Source organism: Monodelphis domestica, chromosome 3 (assembly GCF_027887165.1).
Source record: "Monodelphis domestica isolate mMonDom1 chromosome 3, mMonDom1.pri, whole genome shotgun sequence".
NCBI classification, from domain to species: domain Eukaryota; kingdom Metazoa; phylum Chordata; class Mammalia; order Didelphimorphia; family Didelphidae; genus Monodelphis; species Monodelphis domestica.
The window spans coordinates 48,262,948-48,282,411 of NC_077229.1; the positions used below are offsets into that span (position 1 = coordinate 48,262,948).

A 19,464-nucleotide genomic window follows, 5' to 3' on the forward strand; every position below is an offset into this window, starting at 1 on the left:
TGAAATATTTAACTAGCTAATGGACTCTTTTGGAGCCATCTGTCACATGGTTTTGTATCTTCATGAACTTTAATTACACCCTATCCTGTCTGTCATTCATTAGGTACACAGAAGGAATAAGACTTATGTTGGATCATTATTATAAGCTTTTGGGGACATTAAATGAAGCAGAAGCTCAGCTTCTTGATGATCAAGCCTTGGATTTATTGAGAGTGTTCAAGGCTGGATATAAGAGATTGAACTGGAATTCACTGGGTAATAAAATTCATGTACTTACTGTTAGAGAGAATTTTCTAATAACTAACCACCGGTGATGTTTTAATATAATTAGTTTTTTTGTAAGGCTATGTAACTATTATTATTTAGGAATTTTTGAGTGCTAGTGGAATGGGTTCCATTGAATATGGGATAAAAACTCAAAGTTGATTTATGGAGAGCCATTTTTTAGAGCCACAGTTCAGATTCAGGGGCCTTACTGGAGCCAAGAGATATGATCTTTGCTTCCTCATTTTCCTCATCATTTAGCAGGAAATGCTTTCTAAATGGGTGATTTTTTTTTTTTATGTAAGCCATTGGTCACACCATAAAAAGAAAATATGTGCAAAATGTATTTGAAAGCAAATTTGTTGGGATTTAATTCTAGGGTGCAGCCATCTGGTTCTTGTTCTTATGGCAAGATATATGAACGTGACAACTGAAATGAGCCCCTGGGCACTACCAATTAGAGGTGTGTTCTTTTGGGGGTCTCTAGCTTTGCGGCTGGCTGTTGTTTCCACCAGTATGGATGACAAGGTTGGGATGTAGGTCCATGAAGAAAGCACTAACCCAGAGTTAGATAGATGGTCCTGGTACTCATCTCTGTATAGGAGAAAAATTGGCTCTCTTCGTGGACAATGATATTCCCAATAGCTTTTTCCAGTGTTGAACCTCTACCTGAAGAATCCCATTACAGTACACCTCACAAGTGGCCATCCAACTATTCCTTAAAGACGTTCTCATCGACCCTTTGGCCCAGAAAGCAGGAAGCTCTTCCAGATTCGTATCCTGTCTAGGATTTCATAAGTCTTGTGGAGACTAATGTCAGGAATGCAAAGCCATAACGAACAAAAGACTTCTAGAGCATCATAGCTGATGCAGAGGACAATGAATGCTTTTGCGTTCTAATACAAATTGTTTGCTAACCAATATCATACAGAAAATTGCACACACTGAATATAACATGTAAGCGTTCACTGTCGTTTGCAGGAAACGTATTTGTCTAACTTCAGCTTTTACAAGTTGCATCACTGTCAGTTTCTAGCAGTTTAGAATAACGAATTTCAGTTTTTCTTGCTGGGTGTTTTCCAACCCCATGCCCCCACTGTCCCCACTGCCCCAATGATTGTCTTAAAGGGACAAAGGATAAGACAGCTAGGGTCTTCTTTTAATTTAATTTAATTTTCAGTTTCAAATTCTTGCCCTTCTACCTCCTCTTCCTCACCCACTGAGAAAGCAAGAAAAGCAAAATGGGGGGCAGCTGGGTAGCTCAGTGGACTGAGAGCCAGGCCTAGAGACGGGAGGTCCTAGGTTCAAATCTGACCTCAGACACTTCCCAGCTATGTGACCCTGGGCAAGTCACTTGACCCCCATTGCCTAGCCCTTACCACTCTTCTGCCTTGGAGCCAATATACAGTATTGACTCCATGACAGAAGGTAAGGGTTTAAAAAAAAAAGTAAAGTAAAATGTGCTCTAATTTAGTATGAAGAAGCAAAAGAAGTTCTTGCATTAGTCTTATAAATAAAAATGCTTCATTCTTGCTGTACTCTGAATATAGCAAATTCCTATCTAGAGATGGGTAGCATATTGCATTATGAGTCTTCTGGAACTGTGGTTGGTTCCATTTTGTTGATGAGAATTCTTAAATCTTTTAAGGTAATTTGTCTTTATAGTATAACAATACTGTAGAATGCTATATAATATATTGTATTAATGTTGTAGAGATTCATTATCAAGGTTAATAAGTATCTGAGGCAAGATTTGGGTAAATAAGCAGATATTTTAGACCTTTTTTGTTATCGTACAAATTGTTCTTCTCATTTCACTTCACATCTGTTCATACAACAAAGTCTTTCCAGGTTTTCCTAAAAATCTATCCCTTTCATTTCTCATGGCCTCATAGCATTCCATCATGTGCGTATCCTATAACTTGCTCAGCTATTTCCTATTTGATGGACACTCCTTTGTTTTCTAATTCTTTGCCACTATGAAAAATATTTTTGTGTATACGGGCCCCATTTATTTATTTATTTATTTTTTCTCTTTGGGGTATTGCTAGATCCAACTGTTTTGGGCATAGTTCCAAATTGCTTTCCAGATTGACTAGATCAGTTCACAGTTCCACCAACAATTCATTAAGATGCCCCCCTTTTTTTCAGTACTTGCCATTTTCCTTTTTGGTCAACTTTTGGGGGAATGGCTCTTAACCTTATAAATTCCATTTAATTCTCAATTTATCTTTGAAATGAAACCTTTATGGAAACTTGCAACAATTGTTTCCCCCAACTTCCCATTTTTCTTCTCATTTTAGTCACTTTAATTTTGTGGGTACAAAATTAAAAAAAAATTATATAATCAAAAGTTGTTGTTTGATAACAAACTCTTCCCTAACCATAAATCTGACAGGTAATTCTTTCATGCTACACCAATTTGCTTATGATATCAACCTTTATCTAAATCATATACCCATTTGGAACTTTTCTTTGGTATATATACAATTTATACTGATCTATATCTCAGCTAGGTTTTTAAAAAACAAACAGGGAAAAAAAAGGTTAAAATATCTGCTTATTTATCCAAATCTTGCCTCAGATACTTATTAACTTTGACACTGAACCTCTGTGAGCCTCAGTTTTTGACTTCTACAGGTTTTTCTAGCTCTATGCTTTGGATACTGTGAATCTGTCATTATCCCTATTCTCCAAGAGTGGTGCCATGATTATCTTTGTTTCCATAGAGTCCCTCTACTTAACAGCTTTTAGTTTTGTGTCTTCATATAGTAATAATTTATTACTGGGAAGAAGATCACTTTCTCTGAATTTATTAGTTCTGCATCTTTCTCCGTTAAGAAATACTAACAGGCACAAATTGGGTTATATCTAAGATGGTAAGAAATGTCTGAAATGAATAGGAAACATAAATATCTTTTTTTAAAAATAAAGGTATTGCCGACTACCTCTTTCGCTGTAAGGAAGCCACGGGGAAATTTGAGTCTCTTGTACACCAGGTTCATAAAAATTCTGAAGACATCCAGAGCAGGATTGGATATATAGAAGCAATAAATCTCTTTAAATACCCAGGTCCTAAAAGTGATAGTGAACTTCCCGGTAGGTTGGACATTTTGTTTCTCTATTTTCTGAATGAAATAATCTCTTGATAGAACTATGCCCTTTTAACCCCCCCAAACTATCCTAGACCCTTGATAATTTATTTGATTAGTTTCTATTTGTGTCATAAATGCCATTGTGAACAAGCCATCTTTTAGACTTCTTAAATTTGGGGGAACTCTCCTCCCCCCAAAGTATAAGATAAAGAATCTTATGTTATTCTTGTGGAGAAGATGGAGAGGTATGGATTGGACAAAAACATGATCACATGGATTTAGAACTGGTTGAATGACTAAACTAAAAGAAGAATGACCGTCAATGGTTCAATGTCAACATGGCAGAAGGTCACCGGTGGAGTACCCCAGGAATCTGAACTTGGTCAAAAGGATCTTTTTTTTTACCTTTTCTGTCGTAGTAACAACTCTAAGATAGAAGGGCAAGGATTAGACAAGTGGGGTTAAGTGACTTGCCCAGGGTCGCCCAGCTAGGAAGTGTCTGAGGCCATATTTGAACCCAAGATCTCTCATCTCTAGGCCTGGCTCTCAATCCACTTGCCACCTAGCTTCCTCTTGGATGAGTTCTTTTTGCTATAGGAAGTCCAAGTGGACCTGCAAGAAATAGAGAATGTGTAAAGTTTCTTGAGAGAAAGGAAAATAACACCCTGTAGGAATTGTAATTTTCTGTACCTCCCACAGCATCACTTTCTTCTCCTGTACTGTCTGATACAATGTGAGGTTGTCTCCAAGCCTCTTCATGATTATGGTACTGTCATTGCTGGGTACAGCAGAGAGGAGTCACTGAAAAAAGTTGTCAGTTCAGATTCACCTGTTTCAAAGATGCAGACAGCCAATCAAAGAAGGCTACCCCCACCCACATGGCAAATGCAGGGGGCTCCACATTAGACAGACTGGATATGTGTTCAAAGGCCCCTCAAGGCTGGCTCTTTGTTAAAATAGACACGCTCAGAGAAACCTGAGCTATGATGCCATCTCCTCTGAGGATTCCTCTACAGCTCCCAATCCCTTTGGTGACTTCCCTCCCTCTCAAATAGGGGTTCCTCTCAAGGGCTAGGGGCTCCGACCTGACTGGCCCAGACCTGGCCTGACTCACAGAGCAGCTGGCTTGCTCTTTTTATACACAGTCTGAGGGCTGACTTGATTTTCCAAGGAATCAGAAGCTATTTCTTATGGGTGTTCATCTTGCTTTCATTCTGTGGCCCAGAAGCTTGTTCTTTCAAAATGATTAATGATTAATTAATTATATATAATAATTAATAATTAATCAAAATGATTGTCCATACATCCTGATGAGGTTATAATAGTTCTCAAAACTTATTTTATGAGGGGAAACTGGCTCAGTGGATAAAGAGCCAGGCCCAGAGACGGGAGATCCTGGGTTCAAATGTGGCCTCAGATACTTCCCAGCTGTATGACCCTGGGCAAGTCACTTAACTCCTATTGCCCAGCCCTTACCGCTCTTCTGCCTTAGAACCAATACACTCTAAGATGGAAGGTAAGGGTTTTTAAAAAAGAAAACAAAAAAATTTATTTTTCTCTGTTGGTTGATTAATTGGAGGTGACAGTGGAACCTCTTCCTTACACATACATAAGAGTCAAGCTTTGATTCTGCTGGGGGAAGTAGGGATGGATACCTAATGTTCTAAGATCAATAAATGCAAAGAAAATAGCACAATGTAGGAATAGAAAATGTATGACTAAGGGAACAAGAGCTACCATGAATATCAAATGAGATAACATATGTAAAAAAGCTTTGCAAACCTTAAATAGTTTCACAAACATTAATTGGAATTTTAAGTGAATGCCTGAATGAAGGTAGGGGGATGGTGAACTTGCGCTTAGCTGGGAGATGGTTGGCAGAGATTCAAGTTACCCAGGAGGTAACAGATAGGAAACGGATCCTGAAGCAGAAGCCTGGCAGCAAGGTCACAGAGGAGACTCTAAGAAAGCTCTCCAGTAGAGACACTGTTTAAGATGTATTTTTTTTTTAGAGAAAAAGATGCTATTTTTTTCCACGGCTTTCAGAGGAATTACTTTCACATAAATCATTTTTTGGTTATAAGATATCAGGTTTCTTCTAGAATTCTGCTTCAATGAATGGAGGAGTCTTAAAAAATAATCATAGCATTTTCTTTGAAAAGGCATTAATGAATATAATCAAATTTATAGCAAAAAAACAAGTGGCTGTTGAAGTTGTACACAGTTAATACATAATAGTAAACTTATGGACTCTTTTACAGGTGTGAAGGAATTCTTTGAAGGTATTGAACTGAAAAGAGCAAGAGATTTGGACCACATGGTCAGGAAATATCTTGCCATTGGGCCGCTGCTCACAAAAGTAGAGGGTCTCGTGATACATACAAACACAGGCAGGTCATCCAAGCTGGCTCCTTACTATTTGTACTGGGAAAATAAAATTTACGAGGCCTTGACAAGATTAGTCCTAAAGTAAGTTAATCTTCGAAAAAACACGTCTAGTTTATTTACTTTATATTATTTGTAAACCTTTGCTTCCACGTTTGGACCTATCAGAATGCTCCTGCACTACTAGTATGATTGATTAGATGAACCTTGAGGGGGCACTTGTCTCCCTAGCTTGAAATCATGGGTCCAGACACTCTGGACTTTGCAAAAAAATAAACCCACCCACCAATACAAACTACAATACACTAATTTAATAGTCATTTCATGCCTCCCTCCAAGGGTTAGACTCGCATGATTGTGGTTGACTTGCTCAGCTCTTGGGTTTACTTGTTCCATGCTAACTTTGCTCCATGGAATATTAACTGTAAAACTTAGTGTTAGGAGCACAACTAAGATTCTTTCTCCCCCCCACCAGGAATTTGCAGTCATTCAATGCTTTAATTCTTGGGAATGTCCCTTTATTTCAAACTGAAACGATTTTAAGCGCTCCTGAGATAATTCTTCATCCCACCGCAACTGAGATAGACAAATTGTGTGTCCATTGTGTCAGAGACTGTGTCGAAGTCACTAAGGTGAGTACTGTGAGAGGGTTGGGTTCGAGGATCTCAAAGCTCCCTTCTAGCCCTAAATCTCACGTAAATTCTTCTATTGACCAAGTATGTTCTTCAAATATATGTAACATTTCTCTTTGGGTCACTTCTTTAATCTGTGAAGGCAGTATGATCTCAGTCAACAAGTATGTACTTATCACTTATTATGTATCAGGCACCGTCAGGGAGACAATACATAAATAATTAGATAAATGATACTGTTTACACATATCTACCTCTGTCTGTCTGCCTATCTGTCTGACCAGGAATAATGGTCTCCTGTAGAAGGTAGGACTTAAACTGATATATATATATATATATATATATATATATATATGTATTTAAACCCTCACTTTCCATCTTAGAATCAATACTATGTATCAATTCCAAGGCAGAAGAGTGGTAAGAACTAGGTAATGGGGGTGAAGTGACTTGCCCAGGGTCACACAGATAGGAAGTGTCTGAGGTCAGATTTGAACCCAGGTCCTCCCATTTCTAGGGCTGGCTTTCAATCCACCAAGAAACTAAGAGACATATGAGGAGGCAGGATATTTCAGGCAGTGGGGACAGCCATGAGTACAATGCAAAAGGAAGGGAACATACATTTATTTTTGTTATTATTTTTTTACATATTGATAGAATTTTCAATAATGGTTTTCTGACATTTTGTGATCCATGTTCTTTCCCTCCCTCCCCCTTTCTCCTTCCAGCCTCCCCTCTCCCCAAGAAAGCAGGTAATATGATATAGATTATACATGTGTTATATCATACAATATATATTTACATGTTTGTCATATTGTAAAACAAGACAAATATCAGTTAACACTAGAGAAAAATTCATGGAGGAAATACAGTGAAGAATGGCATGCTTCCTTGGTATTCAGACTCCATCAGTTCCTTCTATGGCAATGGATAACCTTTTTCATCATGAATCTTTTGGAGTTGTCCTGGATCCTTGAATTTCTGATAATAGTTAATTTATTTGCAGTCGAGCCTCATACATTATTGCTGTTACTGTGTATGGTATTCTCCTAGTTCTGCTCACTTCGCTTTGCATCATTTCATACAACTCTTTCCAGGTTTCTTTTTTGTGATCATCCTGATCATCATTTCATCATTTCTTATGGCACAACATAGTATTGTATTACAATCACATGCTACAACTTGTTCAGCTATTCCCCAAATGCTGGACATTCCTTCAGTTTCCAGTTCTTTGCCACCACAAAGAGAACTGCTATAAATATTTTTATACAAGTGAGTCCTTCTCCCTTATCTCTGTTCTCTTTGGGATGCAGACTCAACAGTGGTATTGCTGGATGAATATATGCATATGTGCATAGATTTATGACCCTAGGGGCATGGTTCTAGATTCCTCTCCAGAATGGTTATACCAATTCACAGCTCCACCAACAGTGTATTAGTATCCCAGTTTTACCACACCCCCTCCAACATTTATAATTTTCCTTTTTTGTCATCTTAGTCAACCTGATAGATTTGAGGTGATACCTCAGAGTTATTTTAATTTACATTTTTAAATTAATTATGATTTGGAGCATTTTTTCATATGACTAACAATACTTGTAATTTCTTCATCTTTGATTTGCCTCTCCATATCTTTTGACCATTTGTCAATTGGGAAATGCTTTGTATTCTTATAAATTTGACTCCGTTCTCTATAGATTTGAGAAATTAGGCCTTTTTCAAAGACATGTGCTATAAAATTCTACCCCCAGTTTGTTGTTTCCCTCTAATCTTGATTATATTGGTTTTGCTTGTGAAACCCCTTTTTAATTTAATGTTGTCAAAGTTATCTATTTTATATCTCACAATGTTCTTTATGTCTTATTTAGACATAAATTCTTCCATTATCTATAGAACCGAAAGGTAAACTATTCCATGCTCCTCTAAATTGTTTATGGCATCTCCCTTTATTTCTAAATCACAAATCTATTTTGACTTTACCTAGGTATATAAATGATGTGAGGTGTTGGACTATGCCTACTTTCTGCCATACTCTTTTCCAGTTTTCCCAGCAATTTTCGTTGAATAATAAGTTTTTCTTCCAAAAGCTTGGATCTTTGGGTTTGTCAAACACTAGGTTACTGTGGTCATTTATTACTGTGTGTTGAGTGCTTAATATATCCCACTGATCCATTGGTTACTGCTTTATCAGACAGTTTGAGATCCGGTACCTAAGCCACTTGGATTGTTTAAACTGAAGCTATTAAAAACCTGTCTTTTGCCTCATTCTCTCCTTTCCCCTCCTCTACTGAATAGCAAGAGATGCATCAAAGAGAGGTAGTCAGGATAATCACATAAACATCCTGCCCTTGAAATTTGGGGGATAAGTGTGGCACCTGGGAGAATTGTCGGAGACACACAATTGGTCAGTAGATTTGAAGCATCATGAAAGCTGGAACAAATGCCTGTTAAGTACCTTTTGAATACCAAACACTGCCATAAGGACTTTACAGACATCTCTAGTGGAATGAGAACTGGCTTTGGAGTCAGACTCCCTGTGTTCATATCCCGCCTCTGCTCCTTCCTCTCTGCATTACTTTAGGTAGGTCTCTTTGGGTCTTAGTTTTCTCATACATAAAAATGGATTATGATCTCCATGCTTCTTCCCTTTAGAAATCTTATAGTTGGTAATACTGTTTAGCCAAGGCTACAGCTTGAGCCCCTTGTGTGCTGTTAGTTTTTTTTAAATTCCTTTCCCAGAAGACTTGTAAGCATGAACACGGCCAACTCTTTGGCAACGTTGGAAAGATAATTCCAAGTATAATCCTTACTGACAGTTCATTAAGTGAAGAGTATCAAAATATTTTAAAAAGGAAAATACACCCTAAAAGATTGGGAAAAACCTTATATGGTTTTAGAAGCCATTGTAATAATCCATTTGTCTGATGATAAAGGCTGTGGTCACTCTATCGAGGTGGCCAGCTGTGTTAATAGAGAAAAGATGGATGTAAGATATGAGATGGGTATAAACAACCAGACTTGCAAATGATTAAATTGGGGGGTGATGTGAGGGGAGAGGGAAGCATTAAAAATGATCTTGGTGTCACTCTTCTTTTTAAAATTCTTACCTTCCATCTTAGAATCAGTACTGTGTATTGGTTCCAAGGCAAAAGAGCAGTAAGGGCTAGGCAATGGGGATGAAGTGACTTGCCCAGGGTCACACAGCTAGTAAGTGTGTGAGGTCAGACTTGACTCCAAGACCTTCCATCTTTAGGTCTGGTTCTCAATCCATTGAGCCATCTAGCTACCCTCTTTGGAGTCATTGCTTAATGGTTCTCTCTTCCCTCATATCACCCCCAATCCAATCATTTGCAAGTCTAGTTGTTTCTATCTATTTCATATCTTATGTCTATCTTTTCTCTATTAACATAGATGGTCATCTCAATAGGATGGCCACAGCCTTTCTCATCATTCAAATGGACTATTACAATTGCTTCTTAATTAGTCTCTACCTTCCTTAAGTGTCTCCCATCCTTAATCCATCCATTACACAACTGCCAGTTTTCCTAAAGCACCTGTTTAACTGTGTTATTTTCTTATTCAAGGAAACCTCACGGTTTCCTCTTGCCTCCAGTTTAAAATACAAACACCTTTGTTAGGCATCAAAATATCTGACTCCAATATACCTTTCCAGGCTTATTGAATATTTTTCCCTTTTACACATCCTGCATTCTAGCCAGTCTGGCTTGCTTATTTGTTTTAGATGTAAATTGTTTATTTTTAAAATGTTTTATCTTCATTTTATTTTCATAACAAGTTTCCACATAAGTTTTCCAAAGTTATATGATTCATCTTGTCTCCCTCCATTCTTCCCTACTCCCTCCCAGAGCTGACAAGCCATTCAATCTGGGTTATACTTGTATTATAACCCCAAACACATTTCATTATTATTAATTTTTATAAGTTGAATAATCTTATAAAACCAAAACCCCCAAATATATGCCCAAATAAAGAAATGACAAATTATATGTTCTCATCTATATTCCAACTCCAACAGTTCTTTCACATTCTTTTTTATAAGTCCCTCAGAATTGTCCTGGGTCATTGTATTGCTGTTAGTAGCAAAGTCTATTACATTTGATTGTTCCACAGTATTTCAGTTCCTGTGAATACTGTTCTTCTGGTTCTGCTTATTTCACTCTGCATCAGTTCATGTAGGGTCTTTCCATTTCCCTATATTTGACATTCTAGCTTTTTTCTTTGTACCTTTTCACAGGCCACCCCCTTGTTCTTTTTTTTTTTTTTTTTTTTAAATATATTTTATTTGATCATTTCCAAGCATTATTCGTTAAAGACATAGATCATTTTCTTTTCCTCCCCCCCACCCCCCATAGCCGACGCGTAAGTCCACTGGGCATTAGATGTTTTCTTGATTTGAACCCATTGCTTTGTTGATAGTATTTGCATTAGAGTGTTCATTTAAAGTCTATCCTCTGTCATGTCCCCTCAACCTCTGTATTCAGGCAGTTGCTTTTTCTCGGTGTTTCCACTCCCATAGTTTATCCTTTGCTTATGAATGGTGTTTTTTTTCTCCTGGATCCCTGAAAGTTGTTCAGGGACATTACACCGCCACTAATGGAGAAGTCCATTACGTTCGATTATACCACAGTGTATTAGTCTCTGTGTACAATGTTCTCCTGGTTCTGCTCCTCTCGCTCTGCATCACTTCCTGGAGGTTGTTCCAGTCTCCATGGAACTTCTCCACTTTATTATTCCTTTGAGCACAATAGTATTCCATCACCAACATATACCACAGTTTGTTCAGCCATTCCCCAATTGATGGGCATCCCCTCGTTTTCCAGTTTTGGGCCACCACAAAGAGCGCAGCTATGAATATTTTTGTACAAGTCTTTGTGTCCATTATCTCTTTGGGATACAGACCCAGCAGTGCTATGGCTGGGTCAAAGGGTAGATATTCTTTTGTCGCCCTTTGGGCATAGTTCCAAATTGCCCTCCAGAATGGTTGGATCAGTTCACAACTCCACCAGCAATGAATTAATGTCCCTACTTTGCCACATCCCCTCCAGCATTCATTACTTTCCTTTGCTGTTATGTTAGCCAATCTGCTAGGTGTGAGGTGATACCTCAGAGTTGTTTTGATTTGCATCTCTCTGATTATAAGAGATGTAGAACACTTCTTCATGTGCTTGTTAATAGTTTTGATTTCTTTATCTGAGAACTGCCTATCCATTTCCCTTGCCCATTTATCAATTGGAGAATGGCTTGATTTTTTGTACAATTGATTTAGCTCATTATAAATATGAGTAATTAAACCTTTGTCAGAGGTTTCTATGAAGATTTTTTCCCAATTTGTTGTTTCCCTTCTGATTTTAGTTATATTGGTTTTGTTTGTACAAAAGCTTTTTAGTTTGATGTAGTCAAAATTATTTATTTTACATTTTGTGATTCTTTCTATATCTTGCTTGGTTTTAAAGCCTTTCCCCTCCCAAAGGTCTGACATGTATACTATTCTGTGTTTACCCAATTTACTTATGGTTTCCTTCTTTATGTTTAAGTCACTCACCCATTTTGAATTTATCTTGGTGTAGGGTGTGAGGTGTTGATCTATTCCTAGTCTCTCCCATACTGTCTTCCAATTTTCCCAGCAGTTTTTATCGAATAGTGGATTTTTGTCCCAAAAGCTGGGATCTTTGGGTTTATCGTATACTGTCTTGCTGAGGTCGATTTCCCCCAGTCTATTCCACTGATCTTCCTTTCTGTTTCTTAGCCAGTACCAAATTGTTTTGATGACTGCTGCTTTGTAATATAGTTTGAGGTCTGGGACTGCAAGGCCCCCATCATATGTGTTTTTTTTCATTATTTCCCTGGATATCCTTGATCTTTTGTTCTTCCAAATGAACTTTGTTATGGTTTTTTCTAAATCAGTGAAGAAGTATTTTGGTAGTTCAATGGGTATGGCACTAAATAGATAAATAAGTTTGGGTAGGATGGTCATTTTTATTATATTGGCTCGTCCTATCCATGAGCAGTTAATGTTTTTCCAATTGTTCAAGTCTAGTTTTAGTTGTGTGGCGAGTGTTTTGTAGTTGTGTTCATATAGTTCCTGTGTTTGTCTTGGGAGATAGATTCCTAGGTATTTTATTTTGTCTAAGGTGATTTTGAATGGGATTTCTCTTTCTAGTTCTTGCTGCTGAGCTGTGTTGGAGATATATAGAAAAGCTGATGATTTATGTAGGTTTATTTTGTATCCTGCAACTTTGCTAAAGTTGTTGATTATTTCAATTAGCTTTTTGGTTGAATCTCTAGGATTCTTTAAGTAGACCATCATGTCATCCGCAAAGAGTGATAACTTGGTCTCCTCCTTGCCTATTTTGATGCCTTCAATTTCTTTATCTTCTCTAATTGCTACTGCTAGTGTTTCTAGTACAATGTCAAATAGTAGAGGTGATAATGGGCATCCTTGTTTCACTCCTGATCTTATTGGGAATGCATCTAGTTTATCCCCATTGCAGATGATATTAGCTGTTGGTTTTAGATATATACTGTTTATTATTTTTAGGAATGACCCTTCTATTCCTATGCTTTCTAGTGTTTTTAATAGGAATGGGTGTTGTATTTTATCAAAGGCTTTTTCTGCATCTATTGAAATAATCATGTGGTTCTTGCTAGTTTGCTTGTTGATGTGGTCAATTATGTGGATGGTTTTCCTAATGTTGAACCAGCCCTGCATCCCTGGTATGAATCCTACTTGATCATGGTGAATGATCCTTCTGATCACTTGCTGGAGTCTTTTTGCTAGTATCCTATTTAAAATTTTTGCATCTATATTCATTAGGGCACCCCCTTGTTCTTGAAATGCTCTCCATCCTTAATTCTGCCTTGTAGAATCTCTAGCTTCCTTCCACGTTTAGTTCACGCTAAACTTTTTTTGTTCTGATCCCCTCAGTTATGTGTTCTTCTCCCCCTAAGATTACTTTGGTAGGGATTCAACTCTGGGATTCCTTATCTCAACTCCCACTTAGACTAGAATTTTAAATCCCTAGAAGGCAGCAAAGCTTCCCTTAAAAGTCCCAATCCTGACTAGTTGGAGCATCTTTCTAATGCTCTCAGCTCCAAATTCCATTCCAGTATATGCTTTCCTTAAAATCAGCCACCAGTTACAGTTAGTATTTCTTCTACATTAATTGATGCAGTGATTAGTGCCCCACTCTCTGTTTGATCAGTTTATATCTCTGCAACATCATTTGATAAGCACATGACATTCATTAGCTTTTATAAGAGCATATTTAATAAGATGATATAGCAAGGACAAAAATACAAAAATGTTCCCTTAGACCTTCCCTTTGTTTATTTGGCCAAACTCCCCTCTGCCACTTAGAATATTGGCTTCAAGTCTGCCATTTGAATCCTTGGTTGTTCTTTCAGTTACTAAGACTTCCCATTCATTCCTCTTTTCAAATTCAACTGTCGTGTCACTTCGATTACATTGAATATGATTATAGTTTTCAAATGTAACATCAGCTTCATTTTCAGTAAATTTGATATTCTCTAAATCAGTCATTGCTGGGTGGAAAGTTCCAGCATCAGGATTCAAAGTAGATGCTTTTTCTAAGGGTATCTGTGCCACATAGCTATTTAAAGAATGAACTGAGTTGGGTCGGATGCCATGCAAGTCTGTGAAGGATTTCAAAGTATTCACATCTCTAGCAACAGTAACCTGTAGGGAATTGAAATTTTGTTTCTCTGTATCTCTCACTAACTCCTGCTCCAGTTTTTGTGACTTTGTCTTTCCCTTTTACACAATTCAATCCCCGTGCCCACTCTGCACTGAAAAAGTTCTCCAAGAATGATTTGATTTGATTTGCACTTTTTTTCCTGTGTGGTTACTATACAGCCTTTCTCGAAGTCTCTTATCTCTGTTGCTATTTGAGACATGATGTCTTTCTTTAACAACTCTTATCTAGCTGTTTTACTCTTCTCTGCCTGTCTCTTGCTTTATTGATTTGCTATCACTCACAGATTTTATTTCTTGTATTGAATTTTCACCATTTCTTTTAACACGAGTCTCTTTTACACCATTTCTTCTATCTCCCGGCTTCATAATTCTCTCCTAACCATCTCTGAATATTTAGGTTTGGCTCCTGATTTAATAGCCTGTTGCATTTCCTATAAATCAGTTGCCTTTTATGTGGATTTTAGCTTACAATGAGAACAGCAAGTGGAATTTTGCTTTCTGTATCTAGCTTGGGTGGCTTTGTTGTTATTTACTTCATATTTCTTTTTCAGAAAACAGTATTTAATCAGGTGTCCTTTCTTATGGCAGAAAAAGCATTGTCTAGTTTCTCTCTGCACTGTTTTTGGATTATAAGTAGGTTTTGTGTAAGTTCTAACTTCTTGATTTCCTCAATCTCCTTGCTCTTCAAATTTTCTGTCACCTCTGATCTTTCTTTTAAATCTTGCATTTGTTTACTTTGTTCTGAATGATTTTCAGGAAGGTAACTCGAGGTTTCATGTAATTTGATCAGACTCACAGTATCATACTTTGGGAAGTGATATGTAAAAACATTCTTCAAGTGAGGTGTGCACCCTTTCAAAAACTGTCTCCTCACGTGATTCGTAGACTCATCAATATTTGCCTCTAAACCCATAATTGACTCTGCCATTTCAGAGAGACGATCTATAAATGAAGCTGGATGTTCCTCTGTATTTTGCATGAATTTGTCAAATCTTGCCCATGCATTAGGCTTTGAACAACAGAGCTTAATAGCTTGGAGCAAGTCTTCCCTACATTTCCTTAAGTAGGTCATGCTTGTGGGATTTGCAAAATCAAGGTCTTCCCTTTGCTCCTCTGTGGGCCAACTAGTCAGATTGTTTTCTGACCTGGTCTTTTCAATGAATTAGCAATGCTCATGGGGACTAAACAGTTCAGACAAGAGAAATTCCACATCTTGGAAATCTGGATCAAAGATCCGGAAAGCACATTTGAGTTCTTTCTGCATCTTATAGGGCTGATTGATAAATTTTGGAGCCCGTTTCTTCAGGGAATCAAGCTCCTGGGTTGTAAACTGTCTATGCACTTTTGAATGTAACACACCAGCTGTACTTGGTAATTTAGTGACACCTTTTAGAGGAAAATTTTTTCAGGTTCACTATCAGACTTAGTGTCCTTGTCACTGTCATTTCCCTGTGTATTAACCTTTGATTTCTTTGCCTTTCTTTTTCTATTTGGGTGCACTATCTGTCTGGCCATTGTTCTTGTCCTTAATCTGGTCTAGCCGTTTTGCCTTGATAAATTCCTCAAACATGTTCTTAATAACATTTTCCAAGTTAGCATCCACCACCATTATCTTTGCTGCCTTTTGGGGAATTACAAATCTATAGATGTTCTTCATATAGGTCAGTGTCTGTATAGCAGCCATGGAGATAATATAAACTTGAGTCACAATGTGCCAAAGGACAGTTTCTTGTTGGAATGGCCTTTGTACTATGAGCATCGTGGTGTTAGCAAGGTATTCCACCAAATCTACAATCATGGTGGTCATTTTACTATATAGGATATTATAGATCCTGTAACCAGTAATAGCTGCCAGCACAACTACCCCACAGAGAACATCTTGCTGTTTCTTTTTAGGATTGTAAAGTCCAGTCAGCCTGAGGTGCCAAAATTATAGTAGATAATATTGGAGATGGCATATTTGATGGATACTAGATAACTAATGGATCAGGTAGTTATCTTCTTCTGCCTATCCTCCTCCCTCTATACCTCCCTTCCTTCCTCTTCCAATTTCCCTTCCTCCCTTCTTTTTCTCTTCAGTTTCCCCTTCCCCCTTCTTCTTCAGCCTCCTTCTAAGTCACTCAGGGTGAACTATGATGTTTCAGAGGAAATACTTTTTTCTCTTCTTTATCTCAAGTAAGGGTTTATTGGGGAAAACAGGAAAGATAATGAAGGTAAGAGGGTTGGGGTTTCCCCTATTATCTACAGGGAACCTTAGGTTAGAGGATATTGAGAGAAATGGCAATTCAGTCACTAGCATGAAACAGAGCAAGTCAGAGAGAGATATATGGACTATTGTCCTTCTTCTTCTGCCTTCAATTCAGCCAGGCCACCTCCAGCTTGATTATCTCAAGTCCCAGAGATAAACCCAGCTTCTTCCTTCAGAGTCACCACCATCAGCCCAAAAGCCATCAGCCAAGTTCCAGAAAACCAGTCACCATTGGCTTGGCTCCAAACTGCTTTTCCTGGTAACATTCCAAATGGAATTTTCCTTTGATTGATCAATCTCCAGCTTCTTATCTTGCTGCATGTCTTGTAATTTCTCTCTTCTCCACACCCTCCACCATCATGTTCCATGGACAAAGGGATCAAACTCAAGTCAGTTGCTATACAAAGCATTTGTCCCATCAAGTTCCCTGCTAGACATGGCTGAGCCAATGAACAAGTTGCTCCTGTGGAGTCTCATGACCAAACTGACTCATTGCTTGGAGGGATTCTCCTTGTTCTCTTTGGGGTGGGCTGGTGTCACATCTGGCTAAGTTATGGCAGTCTCTGCCATCCATCCATGAAGTCCCATCACTGAATCTCTGATGGCTCCTCTCTTCTGAATCCTCCCCAGGTCATTCTCTCTTCCAATACTCCTCAACCAAAAAATGCCAGTTCTTTATAGTCACAAGAGTGATGGCATTGACACAGGCAACAATCTAACAAAGGCACCCTAAGCTGCGTAGTGGCCGGGTAGGCAAGGGGCTTCCCAACATGGAGCATTTCTTCCCTTTCACTGAAATTGCCAGAGTTAGAGGGGATTGTTTCCAGTGAATGCCTTTTTTATGTACACTCAATTCTGGTGCACCCGCCAATTAAAAAGCTTTTCTCCAGCAGGTAAGTGGACAGCAAACACTCATAGAATAGCTGGGCATTTTCTGAAAAGGAGAGTTAAGTCCTTCCCTTCCTCTCATTACACATTCACAAGAGACTCCCCAAAGATTTACATAGATCTCCTGAGCACAAACCCAGGGCTGGGCCTTCATTGGATAGCCCACATTACACTTTATATATACTTTGCGTGGCATGATAAATAGCCAGCCAATTTTGAAGCAAGGAATAATAATTTATATTGTTGTCCTGTCACTTTAGTTGTCGTGACCCCCATTTGGGGTTTTCTTAGCAAAGATACAGGAGTAGTTTGCTGTTTCCTTCTCTAGCTCATTTTACAGATGAGAAAACTGAGGCAAACAGGGTTAAATGACTTGTCCATGGTCACATAGCTAGTGAGACTGCCTGCTCATTTTATAGATGAGGAAATTGAGACAAACAGTTCTAAGTGATTTGCCCAATGGTCCCATAGCTAGGAAGTGACTGAGGTTGGATTTGAACTCAGGTCTTCCTGACTCCCGGCTTAATATTCTATTTACTGCACCACTTAGCTGCCCCAGACTTCTGTTCACTTCAATATTTGTAAAGTGCTTTATATATGTTAACTCAGTTGATCCTTATAACAACCCTGCAAGGTAGGTGCCATTATCCCCATTTTACAGATAAGAAAACTCAGGCACAGTTAAAGTGTCTGAAGATGTATTTGAACTCAGGCCTTCCTGACTTCCAGGCCCAGAGCTCTGTGCACTATGGCACCACCTAACTGCCTCTAACTCCCCTCTAGAATACACTGTGAGTCTGATACCAGGCTGCATTGGTAGAGAGTTTCCCAGGTCCAGTAATCCCTGACCCAAGGTTTGCAGAGGGCTTTACTTGCATTATCTCATTCAATCTTTGCAGCACCCCTCAGAGCGAGGGTTTGCTAGTACTTTCCTTTTAATTTGTCTTATATAATGCTATAAAATTTTTTATCCAAGGTTTAATTCATATTAAACATTGAGGACTAATTCTTTTACTAAAAAAATAGAGCAAATTATTATCAATTGAATTTGCCTTCTACTGCTAGGATATGTTATAGGGTCTCCTGCCCTCATGGAACACAGAAGGGCAATGGGAAACCAGAGGCCAACCTGGTGAACCAAGTCTGAATTCCTAGGTAGCATTGGGTGAGGTATGTCACAGTGGCCTCATAAGTCAAGCAGATATACTTGGTAGTGATCTTGGTGGAAGGTGGGTGCAGCCCTGTGGTACCCCAGGTGACAGCATTCTCTTTCAGGTGTAGGAGTAAAAATGAATAAATACTCCTAGCATTTAAAATATATAGGATTTTAATAATAAATCAAAAGAGAGGGAAAAGAAAAAGGATTCTTTCAGTCAAGTGAGCAGAGCAAAGAGAGCCAGAGACTCACACCTGCAGCACTTTACCAAAAGCACCAGCTTCAAAGAAAGAGCCCTGCGGTGTGGATCTCCGCCAAATTTATCTCCTAAGCATCCTTACGTAAAATGAGACGTAACTTAAAAGGATGCTGGGAATGTAGCTCAGGTGTGGCAAATTTTCCACTTGCACATAGGAATTCTTAGCTTTTTTCTGTGTCTCCTGGACCTCTTGGGCAGTTAGTTTGGTGAAGGCTGTGGACCCCTTCTCAGAATTTACTTTTTAAATAATTGAAGGAATGTATTGAATTTTAGTTAATAAAAATAAAGATGTCATTTTCTTTCCTATCCAAGTTCATGGATCACTCTCCCCCTGCACCCCTTCAAGAATCCTTATTCTTATCTCTTTTTAGCAAGGAAGAATCAATAAAAGTCATTTGCCAATATTAAAAGCAATGGAAGGGGGGCATCTGGGTGGCTCAGTGAATAGAAAGCCAGGCCTGGGGAGGGGAGGTCCTGGGTTCCAATTTGGCCTCAGATACTTCCTAACTGTGTGACCTTGGGCAAGTCCTATTGCCTAGCTCTTATGATTCTTCAGCCTTGGAACCAATACACAGTATTGATTCTAAGACAGAAGGTAAGGGCTTTTTTTTTTTTTTTAAACCTTTACCTTCCGTCTTGGAGTCAATACTGTGTATTGGCTCAAAGGCAGAAGAGTGGTAAGGGCTAGGCAATGGGGATCAAGTGACTTGCCCAGGGTCACACAGTTTTTTTTTAAGCAATTGAAACCTTAAAGCATTTGTTCAAAATATTCTCTCTCTCTCTCTCTCTCTCTCTCTCTCTC

The 19,464-nt window shown here is 38.4% G+C and overlaps 1 protein-coding gene across 2 annotated transcripts in view; it reads left to right on the forward strand.

The window, feature by feature from the left end:
• Window positions 1-19,464, forward strand: part of DNAH10 (dynein axonemal heavy chain 10) — a 196,398-nt gene that overhangs the window by 41,805 nt on the left and 135,129 nt on the right. For both annotated transcript variants that reach the window (XM_007489932.3, XM_056821891.1), the window contains 4 exons: window positions 104-255; window positions 3,199-3,363; window positions 5,621-5,828; window positions 6,220-6,376. In XM_007489932.3, the coding sequence (XP_007489994.2) occupies window positions 104-255; window positions 3,199-3,363; window positions 5,621-5,828; window positions 6,220-6,376 (682 nt within the window). The remainder of the gene's footprint in view (window positions 1-103; window positions 256-3,198; window positions 3,364-5,620; window positions 5,829-6,219; window positions 6,377-19,464) is intronic.